Source organism: Lactuca serriola, chromosome 2, assembly GCF_051521515.1.
Source record: "Lactuca serriola cultivar US96UC23 chromosome 2, Lser_US96UC23_V15, whole genome shotgun sequence".
NCBI classification, from domain to species: domain Eukaryota; kingdom Viridiplantae; phylum Streptophyta; class Magnoliopsida; order Asterales; family Asteraceae; genus Lactuca; species Lactuca serriola.
This window is the reverse complement of record NC_136409.1, coordinates 45,818,652-45,838,331: the sequence shown is the minus strand read 5'-3', so window position 1 is coordinate 45,838,331 and position 19,680 is coordinate 45,818,652. Positions and strand designations below refer to the sequence as shown.

General features: G+C 28.9%; 1 protein-coding gene across 1 annotated transcript; it reads right to left on the bottom strand.

The window, feature by feature from the left end:
* Nucleotides 1-276: 276 nt before the first annotated feature.
* On the bottom strand, nucleotides 277-1,554 carry LOC145089204 (putative serine/threonine-protein kinase At1g09600). The gene is made up of 3 exons (XM_079027673.1): nucleotides 1,402-1,554; nucleotides 466-693; nucleotides 277-333 (listed from the first exon to the last, which is right to left on the bottom strand). Exons 1-3 carry the CDS (start codon nucleotides 1,552-1,554, stop codon nucleotides 277-279), a joined length of 438 nt encoding a protein of 145 aa, XP_078883799.1.
* Nucleotides 1,555-19,680: the final 18,126 nt, after the last annotated feature.

The following is a 19,680-nucleotide window of genomic DNA, read 5'->3' as shown; positions in this document are numbered from 1 at the left end:
GTAACTTTAAACCTCACACAGACAATACATGCAGGTTATGGCTTTCTACCACTTACACACACAAAAAGAGTTAAACCCACACAAAGACCCAATCCTACCCTAAGGGATTGTAATTTACTTTCATTTATTTGTTTATAATAGCATTCTACTTTCATTTCTTACTACAGGATTGTAATTTTATAATTTTTACCCAAATAACAATGTCCTCAAAATACAAAGAAATTTTCATTACTATAATTGGGTAGGCTTTAAGAAGTATATTATCCTAATAAAAATTTAGCCATTATTTTTTTGAAATTTTGAGAAAGAAAATACTCTTAATGGGTTATCCCCCTAAAAAAACACATCAATTAACGTATTAAGACACTACCCATTTACCTATTTTGTCCTTCTTTTTTTATCTTCCCAACAATTTGTCCAGACAGACATCATTACCCATTCATACAGAATAGAGCTTAAGTGTACCTCACTATGTAGTGCAGAAGAAGAATATCCTCGGTTATGAGGTTCAACTGCAAGGAGAGAATCCAAAAGCATTAAAGCAGATGGAGGGAAATCCTTGAATGTCTCACCCACACACCGTTTGTAAGGCTGTTGTGGTTTAAAAATAGTGGCATGAGGCAACTTTGATTTTCTCCAGTACTCTTCAGATGGTGAACCACAAAGTATAAAAATTTTGTGTAGTTGCTCCACCTGTGAATAATTATTAATACAAATGAGTAATAAGAAAAATATGAAATAGAGGGCAAAATAGTCATTCTACATGCAGTTAATCACGGTGTCAGTTTCAGTGACTAAAAAGGTGAAAAAATCATACAACAGTGATTAGACTTGAAGTTTATGTTTAAGCCAAAAAAAAACTAGCTTAATACATACAAACATTATTTGTTACATTTTTGCCTTTCTATCCCCTAACCATTCCTTATGGATTTGGACTTGAAGCATATGGTTAGACATTTGGAGCTTTGTTTTGTTTAAAAAGACTACTCATAAAATAAAAACTAATTGTAAATCTATACTTTCACAGGTAAGAATACTATGAGATTTACAGTTTTGATTAAGTTCAAATTTGTGAAATTGGTTAAGGTTTTATGTTACATTCTTTAGCTTTAGGTTTACATATTTGATTTGATGAGGTCCGGATTAGTTTGATAATTGGTATAGAGTATAAAGTATAAACTATGAAATTCGATTGAGTTGTTTAATAAGATATAAACTAAGAAATGGGTTTGATTTGTTTGACAAATTGTCATTTCCCAATAGAAGGGTAAAATGATCATTTACTTAGATTCAGACAGTCTATTCAGTCTAGAAAAGAAACAGTCTTTATGTATACAACATTATATCATTATCCATTCAGTCACTTTATCCATATAAGGCTTAATGGTTTATCTAAAGTACCTCTGTTCTTCCAGGCATTATAGGCTTGCCAGCAAAAAGTTCAGCAAGGATGCAACCAGCACTCCACAAATCAACATCTACTCCATAATCAGTAGCACCTAATAAAAGCTCAGGAGGCCGATAACACAAAGTAAAAACTCTACTTCCAGGCATTATAGGCTTTCCGGAAATTCCTTATTCTTTATACCAGGGGCTTAACCTGGAAAAGACATGATTTTTAGAACAAGGTATAACAAAGGTATACAATCTCAATGTAACCCCAAACAAAAGAAATGTCTTTTTCTCTAATGAAAGCTCACTTTTGAAGCTCTTAAAATTAATCTTAGTGAAGATCTATTACCCACATCTTGCTAGATTTTGGGTACAGGTAACGAAGGAGCACACTTGGGGACGAAACAACTCAAAGTTGTGTTCTCCTCATTATAAGTCTTTTTCACAGTTTTTGTTAAAACAAACATCACCAGACAACAGTGCTAATAAACACGAAGCAAACATTAAGAGGCAACTTGAATAAGTTGATAGTGATATGAATGAAGGTAAGAGACATTGAGATCCTCACCCGATGTTAATCTGATAAATAGGGATGTTTAAAGTTTATCAAAGACAATTTATGCTTAAATTTCATGGAATGAAAAAAGTTGACATGTTTTTTTAGAGAAATAGTAGGAAGAATAGAATTAAGTGTAACAACACTACAAATAATTAGCAGACATCATCATATAGTTCAACAATACATAAAAGTTTTGTGAAATGAATACATTCACCTAGTTTTGTAGGTGTTGTTCAAGTACAACTTACAAAATTTGTAACTATAAACAAAAGGAAGCATGATATCGTCAGATGAGGCTTCTAGTTTCATTGAGGAATTTGATCGAACACTTAGTGTTCGTCAAAAAACAAAGGTAATAGTTGTAGTATAACTCTATACTACTTTTCCAAATGAGTATATTCGAAGCAAATTACAAGAAATTAGAAGAAATTAGGTTAGAAATGAAACTCAAAAAACTTCTCACCAATAATAATTAACATTAAAAATCTGAATATTCAAGAACGGAGTAGATACAGACCTTAATGTGTGTCAATGGTGAACTTCACTGGCTAGAGAGGCTTGCCTTTGAATTTCGAGAGGCTCACAGTTTTACCGTCTTGATCTTTAAGTGTGAACGATGGAAGAACAGACCCTTTGTTTACCTACAATTGCAAACACGGAGACACAGAGGTGTTAGATATTGAAGTAGACATATGATCGAGAAATCAGTGAAATGTACCTTAGCAGAAACAATGGGAGAGGATCTCTATCCCACAGTAAAGAAGGCGTGCGACCAAACCACCAGCATCGATTAATCCTAATTTTGAGAACAACAAACCATTAAATTAGAAAATTCCAACCCTGATACCCCCTAAAATTGATTTCTTAGATAGAACCTGCAATTATTTATAGTGAGAAGGAGATGAAAAGCAAGAACGATAGGATAGAATACGACTTGAGGAAGAAGATGGTCATAGGGTCGTAAGAGTCAAGAATAATTGCCAATCGAATGATCGGTGGAGTAAAAGGGGATGAAAGAGTGGAAATTAGCTTTGGGGAGAAAGCCAGAGGAAAACCCACCGTGAAGTCTTCTACCTCAGCGTAAGGTCACAGCTTGGCAGCCAAGCTTCACCACGATATCGTTGGTCGATTTGTAACGAGGAAGGCCTGATGTCGTCGGAGGAGAAGTGACCAAAGGGGAAGCAAGGTGAATCGTCCATTGTTTCAGAGCTAAGAGAGATGTGAGAGTGTTTTTGTTCTTGAAAAAAGCCCTAGCTAAAATGGTCACAACGATTTTGTGGAATTTAGTATTTGGTGATGTTTTGGGATTTTGTTGTGCGAGAAAATAGGAGTGGTTATGATATTAGGGTTTTTTGGGTATTGATCAGTGACGAGAGGGAAGAACGATGGAAATAATGCAGAGGATGAACGAGATGTTTGATGATACTGAAGATGAAGATAAGGGACCTAGGGCTTTTTCTTGCTAAGTAGAAGAGGCGGGGGGATTAATTTTTGGGATTCAATAGGCGGGGGTAATTTTCGTCGATTTCATTCCCGCCTAAAACGCATGTTTCACTTAAAAATTATAAAGCGACACATTTACACGACGCACATTTTATGAAAGGCACCCTCCGCATTTCTTTTTTTTTCTTTTCTGACACTAATTTTAGGGCGCGCACAAATGCGTGCCCTCTATCCTTCAAATTTTGCAAAACTGACATTATCTTTTAGGGCACTTGCAAATGTGCGTCGTCTATCAACGAGTGTCATTGTTTGCACATCATTAAAGGGTTGTTTTCTTGTAGTGATATATTCACAATATCTCCTAAGAGATTTAACATAAATCTTTTTGCATAATAATCCCATGCTTAGTAAAGCACTAAGCTCAAACCTGTCAAATAATACTATCTCCAATCCGAGATAAATATAACCAAGTATATATCAATATTTCACCTCCAATACGAGATAAATATAAACCAATATATCAATATTTTATTATAACCAATTTAACTAATCAAGTACGATATCTCTAATCCGAGATAACATATTGAAATAATTATACCATCCTGAGGTACCATATAATGTCATAATAATCACCAATACACATAGACCAAAATGTGTAAGTACTAACAACAACGGACGTTAGAATAGTGTTACTCACCTAATCACTTTGTTAACACACCACTTCAGTCCTTGACCTATAGAGCTTTCTCATCCGTCACAAACCGATACCTAACCAACAATTTCCAACTTCCTTCGAACTTGTTATAATTTACACTTAACTACACCCTGTGACTATTTGTCACTAAGCTCATTAAATATTAAATACAATAATATATCAATACTAGGCTTAACCCCATAAGCCGATAACCATATCTACCATATCAGGACATTTCAGTAGACTAGGGTTTATAAACCTGACAGTCCCAACTAGCTATCTTACCGTGAGATTTACATACAAATCTCACCAACAAGTTCGTAACAGGACCATATCATGGATACGAGTATATATACATAACATATACTCAATTCTATCAAATCCCAACAATAACATTGTATAAAACAATTACATAATAATCGGGTAAATTGGCCCGTACCACACATATATTAGTATAACTCCACCGGTATAATATTATGTAAACGACTCCCGGGCAGCATCTCCTCTCAAATGCGTCAAATTCCTCAAAATGACATCAAAACACTCATTTTTATATTCTGCAAGCTCTCACGTAGTGAGCATTATAAGCTCATGTCGTGAGCAGTGTCCATACATGATCCTACCACGTGTTGCACTCTCCCACTACATGTCTCATCGATTCATCGCATATCACATCGTGAGAATCACTTTCTCACGTTGTGATAGTCAAATGTCACATGGTGACAATCATGATTCACATCGTGGTGGTCAAAGGTTGACCTTTGACTTGACTTTTGTTGACTTTAAAATAATAGCATCCTATTTTCATCTCAACTTCAAATAGCCATAACTTTCTCATATGGACTCCATTTTTAGCAAACTTTAAATCCACAGAATCGGCATCACACGAACTACAATATTCTTCAATAATATTTTAATAATTAACATTTCTCATAATTAACCCTTTCTATATTTTATCTCACCTACGCCTTTCATAATATCTATATTTCATAAAATAACACCTGTTACGAAAAATCGGGTGTCACATTTATGGTTATAGATGTTCTTTAGGACTTGGATCTATGTTTTGGTCATGTGGATTCCAGAATTAAGTGCTTAATGATCATTTTTGGAAGTCAACGTGTGAACACCCATTGTTAGGTCGAGGAACGCATAGTGTTCCGGCAAAGGTACACGATCTATTGGTTGGTGACGAACACCCAACATTCGGTTCATCAGTGGGATTTTTTTTCCATTGGCCATATTTTGGACTCTTGCGCTTTGGGCTTGGTTCAGGTGCTATTTTTTGGAATTAGTTTGCACTGAAGGTATCCTTTGGAGTTTTGGACTTCTTGTCTTTTTGGGCCAAGGATTGTATATTGGGCCTTAGTGGGCCTAATGGGATTGGATCATTTGTTAGCTTAGTGTTTGATTCTAGCTATGATTGTTTACTGAGTTTAGCTTTGGGTTTGGCATAGTGTTTGGAGCCGATTCGTAGCAGACGCGACATTCGTAGGTTTTGGCTATCTTTGAGGTGAGCCTTCCTCACTGTACTTGCACGTTGAAATCACCAAGGTCTGCCCTTTAGATTTGATATCATATTATGTATGCTATACTGTTGTAGTCATTTGTTAGATTGGTATCCTCATATTTAGGATGTTGTTATGCTTAGTGATCTGTAAGATATGTCTATCAGTTTGATGGCTAGTTAATAGTATGTTTATATGTATTATGTGCATATGATTGGTTCATGGTTGAGGCTTCACTGCTTTGAGACTAAGCCAACAGGCTGGGGCATTCCAACCTGATGGTTGAGGGCCTAGGGTATTCCATCCCGATGATGATTTGACCCATAGTATGTTGACATTCCAACCCGTTGGTTGAGGCGCCTGGGGTATTCCAACCCAATGGGTGATTGGACCCATAATATGTTGTTTTATATTTGTGTTACTTGTTATGTATTGGTATTTTGGGGGAACTCACTAAGCTTTGGGATTACAGTTTTGGATTATGTTTCAGGTACGTCAGAGGATCGTGGGAAGTCAAAGGTATGACGGTGCACCTCCTCATGTTTTACTTTATGATTTTAGGATTTCTCTGATATTGAATTTATTTTGAAAACAATATGTAAACAATGATGGTTTTTGGGTTGTTTAAAACTTTAAATTTTCATGAATTTTATGGATGTTACATGTTGGTATCATAACCTTGGTTTAAGTGAATTGGACGAACACTCATGTGAATCCAGTCTCAAACTAAGGAAAAACAATCTCAAAATGGTTTTCAAAATAATCAAGGAAGTTGAAATGTGTAGGATCAGCTAGAGCCAGTAAGTAGACCCCAAAATACCATACCGTTATCTGATATTGTGATATGTTAGAATAGCATGCTAGTGATAGGCTAGGGATCTTTAGGTTTTGCATGATAGAGTTGTTGATTATATGATGTGTGATAGCCTAGTGTTTCTCTAATGGAATTTACATCATTAGTGTAGTTTCTTAGAGTCTGCATCATGGTTATACATAACTGAGATCTTATAGCTTGAGAATGTTTGGTTTGGCCTTATTTCATGTTCTTGTTTGATGAAGGGCTTAGGGTAGGATTATATATTCAAATGTCTATAAGGTCCAACGTTATATATGGCTAGCATACACGAGTGCTGCAGGGTTGGTGGAAGTTTCATGGATGAGTCGTGCGGGGTCAGCCGGCCAATTTTGAGATATATATATATATATATATATATATATATATATATATATATATATATAGAATTCCTCTAGGGTGTGAGGATTGATCGTATGAGTATGCTAGCAAGTAGTGTTAGAGTGTTGTGATGACTCTCTAAGACAAGTACGGGTAGGTGTGGAAGGTCGTATGTGCCCATACTGCTGAAAACACATGACTCGTATGCGTAACAGTGAAGTTGTAGCCCCTAGGGATTCAATGGGAGTTGCTTCCCCATTATGATATACACATTATCCGATATCTTGCTAGTGTATTTTCATTATCGTGACTACATAGACGATTTAGCAGATCAAGTAGAGATTGTAAACTGCTCAAAGTCAGCAGAAGATCTATCCCAACCGACGTCGATCCGAGTTGGAGTTTCAGGTCGACGACATGGTGTTGCTAAAGGTCTCACCCTGGAAGGGTGTGATTCGCTTCCGGAATAGAGGGAACTTGGGCCCCCAATATATTGGACCATTTCACGTTATTTCCAGGGTTGGCAAGGTCGCTTACAGATTGGATCTTCCTAAGGAGCTCAGTCAGATTTATAGCACTTTCCATGTCTTGTAGCTGCGAAAGTGCATACTAGATGAGGATGTAGTTGTGTCTTTGGATGATATTCAGATTGATTAGCGTTTGAACTATACTGACAGGCCTGTGGCTATTTTAGATAGGAAGGTGAAAGTTTTGCACAACAAGGAAGTACCTTTAGTGAAGGTATGATGGTAACATCGGATGGGTCCGAGTGGACCTAGGAGCGGGAGGCGGAGATACGGGAGCATTATCCGGACTTGTTCGCGACAATAGACATCGATGAAGAAGTCTAGATCTAGTAAGGGAGAGTTTTAATGCTCAGTTCAGGTATGATCCATTTTTGGACCCTTATATATTAGGTTGTTGTTTTTTGCCCTTGTTTTGCAAGTTTGAGTGGGAGAAGGGGCCATTTCTAGCAAGTGTGTACTTTTGAATACTATGATGTAATCAATTGTATATTGTCTTATCTATGTTTTAAAGCAGTGAAAAATTAAAATTGTTAATGTTAGATAGAGATAACAGGATTACATATAAAACTTGTAATGTCATGTATAAAGATGTTTTAAGAAATTTATAAATAATTTGTAGAATTTTATTTCTTATAGCATCTTTTTATTTATTTATAGTAAAACACTTTATTTTTAATTTTTATTTGTAATTTATTTTATGTGTTCATGTATATTTTTAACAATAACTTAATTTTTTTGATTTGTCATAACAATAATTGCATTTTCATGATTGATTGTGTCTGTTTTTAAGGATATTCAATTTTATATTTAATTATACCATGTCAATATTTTTTTTCATTAATCCAGAATGTCGTTCCTATCTTTAAAACGTGTTACATATTAATTTGAACCAACCATTATAACGTCAGAGACAAATCATCTATCTTTTAAATTAATAATTGTTTCAAAATCATTTATTAATGATAATGACTTTCAAGTATCAATATTTTTTTTTAATTTGTTAAACATATTCTCCACGGGTTATTACCTATTATGTATGTATACATGAGAGAGAAGGCAGTTTGATATGTGGAAGCAAAATTATTGTATGGTCATAATATCTTATTAGAATATATCAAAAATTAATGTATTAATTAAATAAATATGGGTAAATTAATAATATTACATATATACTAAATATATTCCAAAATTAAAATGTCACACATCCCTATAAAATTGTAATTAGTTTCTAAGAACACCTCTATTTTTCTCAACCGCATCTTTCGGATAATCCATTCCCGTCGGCCACCAACACCAACAAAGAGCACTTCCAGCAACCTCCTACCACTCCAACGCCACCACCATATACTCCTGCATTTCCATCGCCACATTTGGTAACTCTCCGCCATTTTGACGGTAAAGTTTCAATTTTAATTAAATTATGTTTATGGTTTTTCATGTTTTTACTAAGTTTTTAACGTTTGATTTGATAATATCTTCCTCTTTTCTTGACGGTAAATCGATGTTGCTATTAAATTTGGGTCGTTCATTAGTTTACATGTCCCAGTATGTATTATTGTTTAGTTTAAAGGCTCCTTTATCAAAACATATATAGTGGATTTTCAATTTTTAACATATTTACACCGTCTAAATGGCTTTAACAATTTATAGCATAAATATGTAAGTTGAAGGTGATTTTTGACAATATGAAAGTTTGTGCTTTTTGTCATGAAGTAAGTGGAAAGAATTTGTGTTTTTTGTCAAGAAGTGGAAAGTCACTCCTCAAACTTTTATTTATATCAATTTCATTATTCTTTTCGTTAAGAATATGAATCATATATTTTTGATGTGCTGTACACAATAAATTTTAACTAGATGTTGCTATTTTTTTCTAATCAACAAGAGTATTGTGGTTGAAAAGAGGATCCAATAAAATATATAAAAAGTGAAAAAGATTTGATTTGGTTTTGGGTAAAATACATAGTAGGTAGATTTTTTTCCCTTTCATTCAATTATTACGTTTTTATTGTCAGTTATCTCATTTAATTTGATCATAGGTGCAATTCGAAGTTGTTTCTGTTTTCAATTCTTAAATAATGACATCCTTTCTAATAAATAAATATTTTTTGTCACATGTCACATTCTCATTGATTTTGTTACATGTCATTTTATGGTTATTTTCAATTAATTTTTGTTCATATGGTATTTTGTGTTTTTTTTTTAATTTTATTAATTTCCACATAATATTTAAATATAATAATTACAATAAATATAATAGTAAATACATATTAATTTCATTAATTGACTTCCTTTTAATTTCAAAATTTCTAAATTAAAGTTTAATTAGTTTCTTTTGTTTATTTATCTAAATTATTTGTTTAATTTAAAAGAAAAACAAATAATTAATTTTAATAATTTAATATTTTTCTATTTTTTCTGATAAATTCAAATTTCTCAATTGTTTAGAATTTTTTTTTTTTTTAAATTTAACTCATATAATACATGAGTCTTACATCTGGTCCTAAATAAAGAAATATTACAATGCTTTAATACCACATTCTATCAAAATGCTTTTAACATTCATAACAAATTCACCGTGTATTCTATTTTTGGTCATTTCTAACATAATTGTTATAATTGATTGGAAAATGTTAAAGAAAATATAGATGATTCTTGTTGGGGTGCTATAACGAAAAGTGGTAAGGTAGTGATCTATTAAGACGGAGACGATCAAGAATATTTGGATTGCATTATCAACATATTCATTCAGAATGAATGCATTATCAACATACTCTTTTAGAATGTCAATCATGTATAATCTCGATCTACTCATCAGTTCACCACACCACCAAGTCAAAGTATAACAAAGGTACAATCTAGTAAATTGGAAAAAAGAATAAGAATGAAGATTCTTTCAAGAATCGCATTGTAATGTTATAGAATGGAGATTTTCAAGAATCACATTGCATTCTTATATAATGAAATAAGTCTAAAGCATTATATTATTGTAGAGTGTATTGTAATGTGTTTTTTTTTTTGGACCTTGATTTTCGAATAATGTTAACAATAAATGAGTATGCAGTCAGAATATGTATTAAGAATTTTATTTTTTTTCAAGATACTCGTAAACATGTTTTTCTCATAATATAATCTTTTTAGAATGCACTATTTTAGAATACATTTGATTTATTAAAAAAAGCAACCCTTGATTTTAAGGAGAATCCTTACAAATCTATTTTTTTCATTTTATAATTCTAGCCTAAAAAACTAAAACACCTTTATGGAAGTAATTTAGAAATTTGTTAATTAATTAAATTTAATGTAATTAAGGAAATTCCAATTAAATGATTGGACCGACTTTGTTTTTTCGGAATAATCATTTAATTAGAATTTTTGAAATTATATTAAAATTAATTAGTTAATAAGGTTCTAAATAACTTCCCTAAATGTATTTTAGTCTTTTAGGCTAGAATTAAAAAAAAAAAAAAAAAAAAAAAAAAAAAAAAAAAAAAAAACCAGATTTGTAGGATTCTCTCGAAAATCAAGTGTTGCTTTTTTGTTTTTAAATAAATAAAATGTATTCTAAAATAGTTCATTATGAAAAGATTATATTATGTAAAAAAACATGTTTATGGGTATCTTGAAAAATAACAAAATTCTTAATACATATTCCGACTGCATACTCATTTATTATTAACATTATTCGAAAATCAAGGTCCAAAAGTAAACAAAAAAACCACATTATAGTACATTCTATAAGAATACAAAGCTTTAGACTTAGTCATTCTTGAAATAATCTTCATTATATAATAATTCATCGTCATTCTTGAAAATCTCCATTCTATAACATTACAATGTGATTTTTGAAAGAATCTTCATTCTCATTCTTGTTTCCAGCTTTAGTAGATTGTATCTTTGCTATACTTTGACTTGGTGGTGTGGTGAACTGAGGAGTGGATCGAGATTATACATGATTTGCATTCTAAAAAAATACGTTGATAATGCATTCATTCTCAATAAATATGTTATAATGCAAACAATATCTTCATGACCGTCTCTGTCTTAAGAGATCACTACCTTACCATTTTTCGTTATAGCACCAGAACAAGAATTATCAATCTTTTCTTTGACATTTTTCAATCAATTACAAGAATTATGTTAGAACTAACCAAAAATAGAATACACGGTGAATTTGTTATGAATATTATAAGCATTTTTATAGAATGTGGTACACGTTAAAGCAGTATAACATTTCTTTATTACAATGTCATTATTTAAGAATTGAAACCAAAAACAACCTAGAATAGCACCCATGATCAAATCAAATGATATAACGGAAATTCATTCTTTGTCCAGTAAGAATCGAATGAAAGGAAAAAAAAATCCACATACTTTATATTTTACCCAAAATCAAATCAATTTTTTTTCACTTTTTATATATATTCTTGCATCGTCTTTTCAACAACAATACTCTTGTTGATGATAAAAAAAAATAGCAACATCCAGTTAAAAGTTTTTGTAAAAAGTACATGAAATAAAAAATATATGATTCATATTTTTAATGAAAATGAAAAGAATAATGAAATTGATATAATTATATAAATTGAAGTTTGAGTAGTGACTTTCTACTTCTTGACAAAAAAACACAAACTCTTTCCACTTATTCTTGACAAAAAGCACAAACTTTCACATCGTCAAAAATCATCTTCAACTTACATATTTATGCTATAAATTGTTAATGCCATTTAGATGCTGTAAATATATTAAAAATTGAAAATCCACTATATTAAAAATATATAGTCATGGGACATGTAAACTAGTGAACAACCCAAATTAAACAGCAACATCGATTTACTGTCAAGAAAAAAAGAGAGATATTATCAAATCAATCGCTAAAAACCTTAGTAAAAAACACGCAATACCATAAACATACTTTAATTAAAATTGAAACTTTACCATCAAAATGGAAAAGAGTTGCCGAACGTGGCAATGGAAATGCAAGGAGATATGGCAGTGGCATTAGGGTGGCAGGAGGTTGCCGGAGGTGCTCTTCGTTGGTGTTGGTGGCCGTGGGAATGGATAGTCGAGAAAAATAAAGGTGTTCTTAGAAACTAATTGCAATTTTATTGAGATGTATGGGATTTTAATTTAGGAATATATTTACTATATATGTAATATCATTATTCTGCCCATATTGATTTAATTACTAAGTTAATTTTTGATATATTCTGATTAGATATTGCGAACATACAATAATTTTCCTTCCACATATGAACCCGCCTTCTCTCTCATCATACATACTTATAAAGCTAGTTTATAACCCGTGACTTTTCCTTTCACCACATTCATTTGAAACTCTCATGACTTTTCAATTTCTTTATAATAATAACTAGTTTATAACCCGTGAGAACCACGGTTACAAAATTAATTAAACTTTTATAGTGAAACTCAAAATTATTAATCAAATATTTTAAATAAATTATTAATTAAAAGATATTTTTTATGTATATAAAATTATAATTTTTAATTTAAATAAATATATAAATTATATCATCTTATAATTTGTATTAATTTTATTTTAATTTTATTGTAATGTTATTAATTTAATATAATTAAAGTGGGAAATTTAAAATTTAAAATTTAAAATTTAAAATTTAAAATTAATATGTTAATAAATGACATACATTAATTAGGAAGACTAATAGGGTGACACATGTCAAAAGTAGAAGAAAATATGTATTTATTAAAAGGCCTAATAAGATGACACATGTCAAAAGAAGATTAAAGCTATTCTTTTATTAGAATAGGAAGATTATAATTTGGTAATTAGGTTAAATAAATATCAAATCTAAAGTGTATTCATATATAAACTAAATTTCAATATTAAAATATTATCTTTAATTCTATTTATAAAATTATGTTTTTTTAACTTTTAACATATTATACTTAATTTATTAGTTTTAATATATTGTTGGATGTAAACCATTATCATTTTAAAGGTATAAATTTTGAACAATTTGTATAAAATACTTAAATTATTAATTAAAATATAACATTATAGGCTCAACTTAAATATAAATTTTATTTAACTTAAACAACCCAAAGATAATTTTATAAATAGTTAAAAGTGATAAATTGTAGTATCTTTCTAATAATGATTGTAAGTTGGTTAATAAGGTTAAATAAATATCAAACCTAAAGTGTAATCATAAATAGACTAAATTTCAATTTTAAACTAATATCTTTACTTCTATTTATAAAGTTATGTTTTTAAATTTTAACATATTATACTTAATTTATTAGATTTAAAATGTTGTTGCATGTAAACCATTATCAGTTTAAAGCTATAATTTTTGAACAGTTTGGACAAAATACTTAAATTATTAATTTAAATATAACATTACAATGTCAACTTAAATATAAATTTCAGTTCCACTAAAAGAACCAAATAATATTTTGTAAATAGTTAAAATTGATAAATTATAGTGATAAATGCAAAAACTAAATTGTAATATCAGTTTAACTAAAATATTTTCTAAATATATTTATATAATCGTTAAAAATTTTCAAATAAGTAGTTTAAAATAACTTATAATAAAAATAGTTAAAAATAACTCTATATAAATGATTATATTGTTACTTTTAAAATCAAAAATAATGTTTGATGTTTTAAATAATTATAATGATAGAAATTAAAACATTAAGCAAATAAATTTTAAAAAATTAGTTAAAAATAACAACTATAAATAATATTAAACCATATATAATATTTAATTTTATTGATGTGTAACTCGCGAGTAGAAGTTATTCAAACGATTGAGATTATGACGTTATAATAGATTTATATATTATCATATAATTAAAAATAATCAATATATTTCATCAAATTAATATACAAATTATTATATCAAATTTAACAACAACGTTAGTGTTATATTTTAAAAAATATATATTTGTAAAGATTTCAACTATATAGGTGTTTCTGCGCATTACAATATCAACTCAAATATAAATTTCAGTTCCATTTAAAAAAACTAAAGAATATTTTGTAAATACTTAAAAGTGATAAATTGTAGTGATAAAAGCAAAAACTAAATTGTAATTTCAATTTAAATAAAATATTTCTTAAATATATTTTTATAATCGTTAAAAGTTTCCAAATAAATAACTTAAAATAACTTACAATAACAATAGTTAAAAACAACTCTATATAAATGATTATATTGTTAGCTTTAAAATAAAAAAACAATGTTTGATGTTTTAAATAATTATAATGATAGAAATTAAAATATTAAGCAAATAAATTTTGAAAAATTAAATAACAATAAAAACAACTATAAATAACATCAAATGATATATTATATTTAATTTTATTCATGTCTAACTCGCGGGTAGAAGTCATTCAAACGATTGAGATTATGAAGTTATAATAAGTGTATATATTATCATTTAATTCAAAATAATCAATATATTATATCAATTTAGTATATAAAAATTATTATATCAAATTTAAAAACAACGTTACCGTTATATTTGAAAAATCATATATTTGTAAAAACTTCAACTATATAGGTGTTTCTGCGCAACGCGCGGGCATTCGCCTAGTATATACATATGTATATACATATATAGTAGGTAATAATCCGTTGAGAACACATTTAACAAATTAAAAAAATATGGGTTAATATTATAAAAGCCCTAAATTTTTAACGTGTAATTACAAAAAACCCTGATATTTTTTTATTATTGTTGTGGCCACAACTTTCTCGCAAAATTATCACTGTAGCTCACTTAACGAGTTTCATGGTTAAGTTGGTTAACTTTTTTGCAAAATGAGTCCTAAAAAGTTCAAATTTAGTCCCTGAGGTTTGAAAAAAATTACACCACATGGTTTTTTAAATTTATTTTTCGTTTTTTGTATACTTTATTTATTTTCGGTTTTTTTATAAATATTTGTACATTTTTTATTTTCTTTTTTATATTATATTTTACTTATTTTCATTTTTTAACTTTATTTTTCAACAATTTTTTTTAAACCTTTTTACCTTTTGTTTCTATTTTTAAGTGTATATATAGAGTATATTAGCGTTTTTTTTGGTTTTTTCATATTTCTTTTCGTATTATATTTTATTTTTTTCGTCTTTTTATTTTTTTTATTTTTTTTCTTATTTGTTTTCGAATTATTTGTTTTTTTTTGTATTTTTATCTTTTTATTGACATTTTTCAAAAAATATAAAATGTATTAATATATTAGAGTATATTACAATTTTGATAATTTATAGGTTTTCTAATTGTTTTTTTATTTTTATTCAAGTAAATAAAGTACTTATGTTTATATTTGTAATTTCGGTCCAACTTATTTTCTTTTTTTTCTTTTTTTCTTTAGTGCTATTATATTTTTGTTACGAAAAAATGAAAATTAAAAAAAAAATAGCTTGTTTACTAAGAATTAGTGTTTTAATGTGTTATATAACTTGCAAATTAAATCATATTTCTATATATGATATCAATAGATTAAATTCAAGATAATATTTTTTAACTTGATAATAGACTAAAAAAACAAAATAATAATAATAATAATAGTCGATCTTTATAAAAAAAGTTTGTTATAGTAATTTATATTGAATTCAAGTTCGTTTACTTGAATCAAAGTAAATAAAAACATTAGAAAAACCATAAATAACTAAAATAGAAAAAAAATAGAAAACAAAAATTGTAATATGAAAAAACCTTAGAAAAACCATAAATAACAAAAAAATAGAAAAAAAATAAAAAATAAAAAGGTGAAAAAAAAATAAAATATAATACGAAAAGAAATATGAAAAAAAACTAAAAAAAAACTCTTATATACTCTATATATACACTAAAAAGAAGAAAACAAAAGGTAACAAGTTTAAAAAAAAATTGTTGAAAAATAAAGTTAAAAAATGAAAATAAATGAAGTATATATATAAAAAGAAAATAAAAAATGTACATATATTTATAAAAAACCAAAAAAAAATAAATTATATAAAAAACGAAAAATAAAGATAAAAAACTATGTGGTGTAATTTTTTTTCAAACTTCAGGGACTAAATTTGAACTTTTTAGGACTAATTTTGCAAAAAAAGTTAACCAACTTAACCATGAAACTCGTTAAGTGGACTAAAGTGATAATGCTGCGAGAAAGTTGTGGCCACAATAATAATAAAAAAATATCAGAGCTTTTTTCAATTAAGCGTTAAAAATTTAGGGCTTTTATAATATTAATCCAAAAAAGATTGATAGTTTAAAGTCATTATCATTAATAAATGATCTTGAAATAGTTATTAATTTAAAAGACGGATGACTTCTCTCTAACATTATAATGGTAGGTTCAAATTAATATGTAAAAAGTTTTAAAGATAGGAACGACCATCTAGATTAATAAAAAAATGTTGATGTGGTATACTTAAATATAAAATTGAATATCCTTAAAAACAAACACAAAATCAATCATGAAAATAACATTTTTTATGTGACAAATAAAAAGATAAAGTTATTGTAAAAAACGTACAAGAACACATAAAATAAATTACAAATGAAAATTTAAAATAAATCGTTTTACTATTAATAAATATAAAGATGTTATAAGAAATAAAATTCAACAAATTATTTATAAATTTCTTAAAACATCTTTTGTACATGACATTACAAGTTTTATTTGTAAGTCTACCATCTTTATCTAACGTTAACAATTTTAATTTTTTTTTTTTTGAAATCAAGATAAGATAATGTACAATTGACTATGTCATAGTAATCAAAAGTATACACTTTGATTAATCGACTAGTTTGAAGAAATCATCTTATGTGGAAACGTTAGTAATACCTTTTATTTATTTTTTATTTTATAAAAAAAACATTATTAATCTTTTTATTTGTATTTTTAATTATTTTAATTTTATAAAACAATTTGAATGTTTTTCTAAAATAATAATTACACAAAAAAAGATGTCAAGCATAATGATCAAGTGACCATCCTTAAAAAAAATGTTTTCTTATATAGTTTTTTGGCAGAGGTGTTATTAGGTTTCACTTTATTTGTTTCTGTAGTGACCCGAATAATGATGACATGTGCGGAATAGTAAATACAAGTGAATCACACAAACATGAAGAACACAAAGAGTAAATAAAATCTATTTAAGCTCTCATTAGATCTAGGAAACTATAGCAAAATGAGTTTTGCAATAATTCTCTCACTAATCTAATCACTCCAAAATGGATCTTACAAAAAATGGAAGCTACTCACTTCCTATTTATAGGAAGGGCTAAACTCATTACACATCACAAGAGGCGAAGCCACATGTAATAAGAACTTTCACCCAAACATTCTCCCCCTCAAAGTTACAATTGGATGTCGTGGCTTCAATTTCCAAACGATCTCCACGCGATCAAGACCCAACTCCCCCCGGAAGTAACACGAATCTTTCAAACCTCTATGAAATGAAATACCCGAGAAGCTTAAAATACCTATTTTTACATTCTCCCCATTTTTAATCAACAAATGATTATAAAACCCACAAAGTATGAGAAGCGCTTGTGGAATAAAATTGACGAAGCTCCCCCTCGATGTGTGACAAAAATTCAACCGCGAAAATTTTGCACGAAAAACTATCATGAAAAGTTGTGAAAATTTTCCAAAATTTGTGAAAATTTTCGACTTTTGGGTGATAGTTGCAAGAAATTTAAAAAGAATAAACTGACAATTTCATAAATTTTGTAGGGACCCGTTGCGCCAAATCAACTTCAAATGTGAAACTTTACCTCAAATGTGGGCATAAAGTGACAATTCGCATTACCTATAGGGGCCTCATTTGAAAATTTTCCCACTTTATAAACATTTTCAAAATTCTAAAACTTTAGAGACTCGAAATGGAAAAACTTCGCTCCACAAAAAAGTACCCCAATTCGAAATTGGGTAATTTCTGCCAAAATGTTGAAAGATGAGAGACACGAATCTAAAAATTCGATTGTTCTTCCCCATTTCGTTTTTAGATGCAAACTTGGAATGAACATCATCCCAAACTATCGATTTCGTCTACAAGAAACTTATCGACTGAATTCGACTCTTCATTCCAAATTTTTCTCGACTCGAACGAATGTCATGGTATTTCATCACAATCGCATTTGACTTTGACTACAAGGATGTTTGATGCGAACAACAATAGTCTAATTCAAACATAATCGTTCGACTCTTAAACACAAATCCATTCGACTCGTTCAATTTAACCATAATTCCAAAATCAAACTCATTAATCAATTCATACCTTTGATTTTAACTTCTTGCTTCTCAATAGAAATCCAATCTTTGATTTCATCCTTCAATCCCAAATTAAAATTCGACCATGGAAACATTAACATAGCCTCATCAAAAACCATCAAATCCTTCTTCAATAAAACAAACATCGAAACTCATAATCCTGTGATACCATCATCGTTCGATCAGATGCCTCAACCTTACTCCATTCTCAAACCATTAAAATATAATTCACTGAAACTTCCATTTCCATTGAACATTCTCAACGTCAGAAAACTTCGACACTAAGGCTACGTTTGACGTACTAGCTGAAAAGCTGGTTGATAGCTGAAAAGCTAGATGATAGCTGAAAAGCTAGCTGTTACATAAAAAGCTAGCTGATAGCTGAAAAGCTAGTTGAAATATATAAAATTACATAAAAGAACATGTAAGAATATGTGTTTCTATAATTAATTAAGAGGTGTATTAGAAAATTTTTAAAAAAGCTTATAAAAATTTAGTCTAAGTAGCTTTTTAAAAAGTTAACTTATGTGCTATTTTGGCTTACCAAACATGACAACATAAAAAAACTCAAAAAATAAGCTAGCTTATCAGCTAGTTATGGCGCGCCAAACATAGCCTAATAACCATATAATATCTTTAACACTGGTAAGTATCGAAACCCTTTAATTTCTGGAAAATCATCGAATCCAATGGAAATTCAGAATTTGACTTTTAAAGCTTGACTTTTTATTTGTTTCTGTTGACCTTTGATTCCTTTCTTTCCATGTAATCGTTCCAGATCATACACCGATTCAAACAAAAATCTTCATGTGTTCTTGAGAGAAAATCTTTTTGTTCTTCATCGATCAACATCAATAATCCAAGAATAACTTCTGATTGTAAAATCGATTCTCTATCCAAGAGACAAATGCGATGACAAATCAATTTTAGCAATAATCATAAATAAATTTTGATTTGAGTCGTGAACAACAAGATGCGATAATAAAAAACAATTCACGAACTGAAGACATTAAGTTCAATTATGATTTAAATTGGAATGATTTTGGGCCAAAAATTGTATTTGAACAATATCGAACATGCGATTTGAGCTTAATACAAACAAATTGTGAATTCATGAAAAACAGCA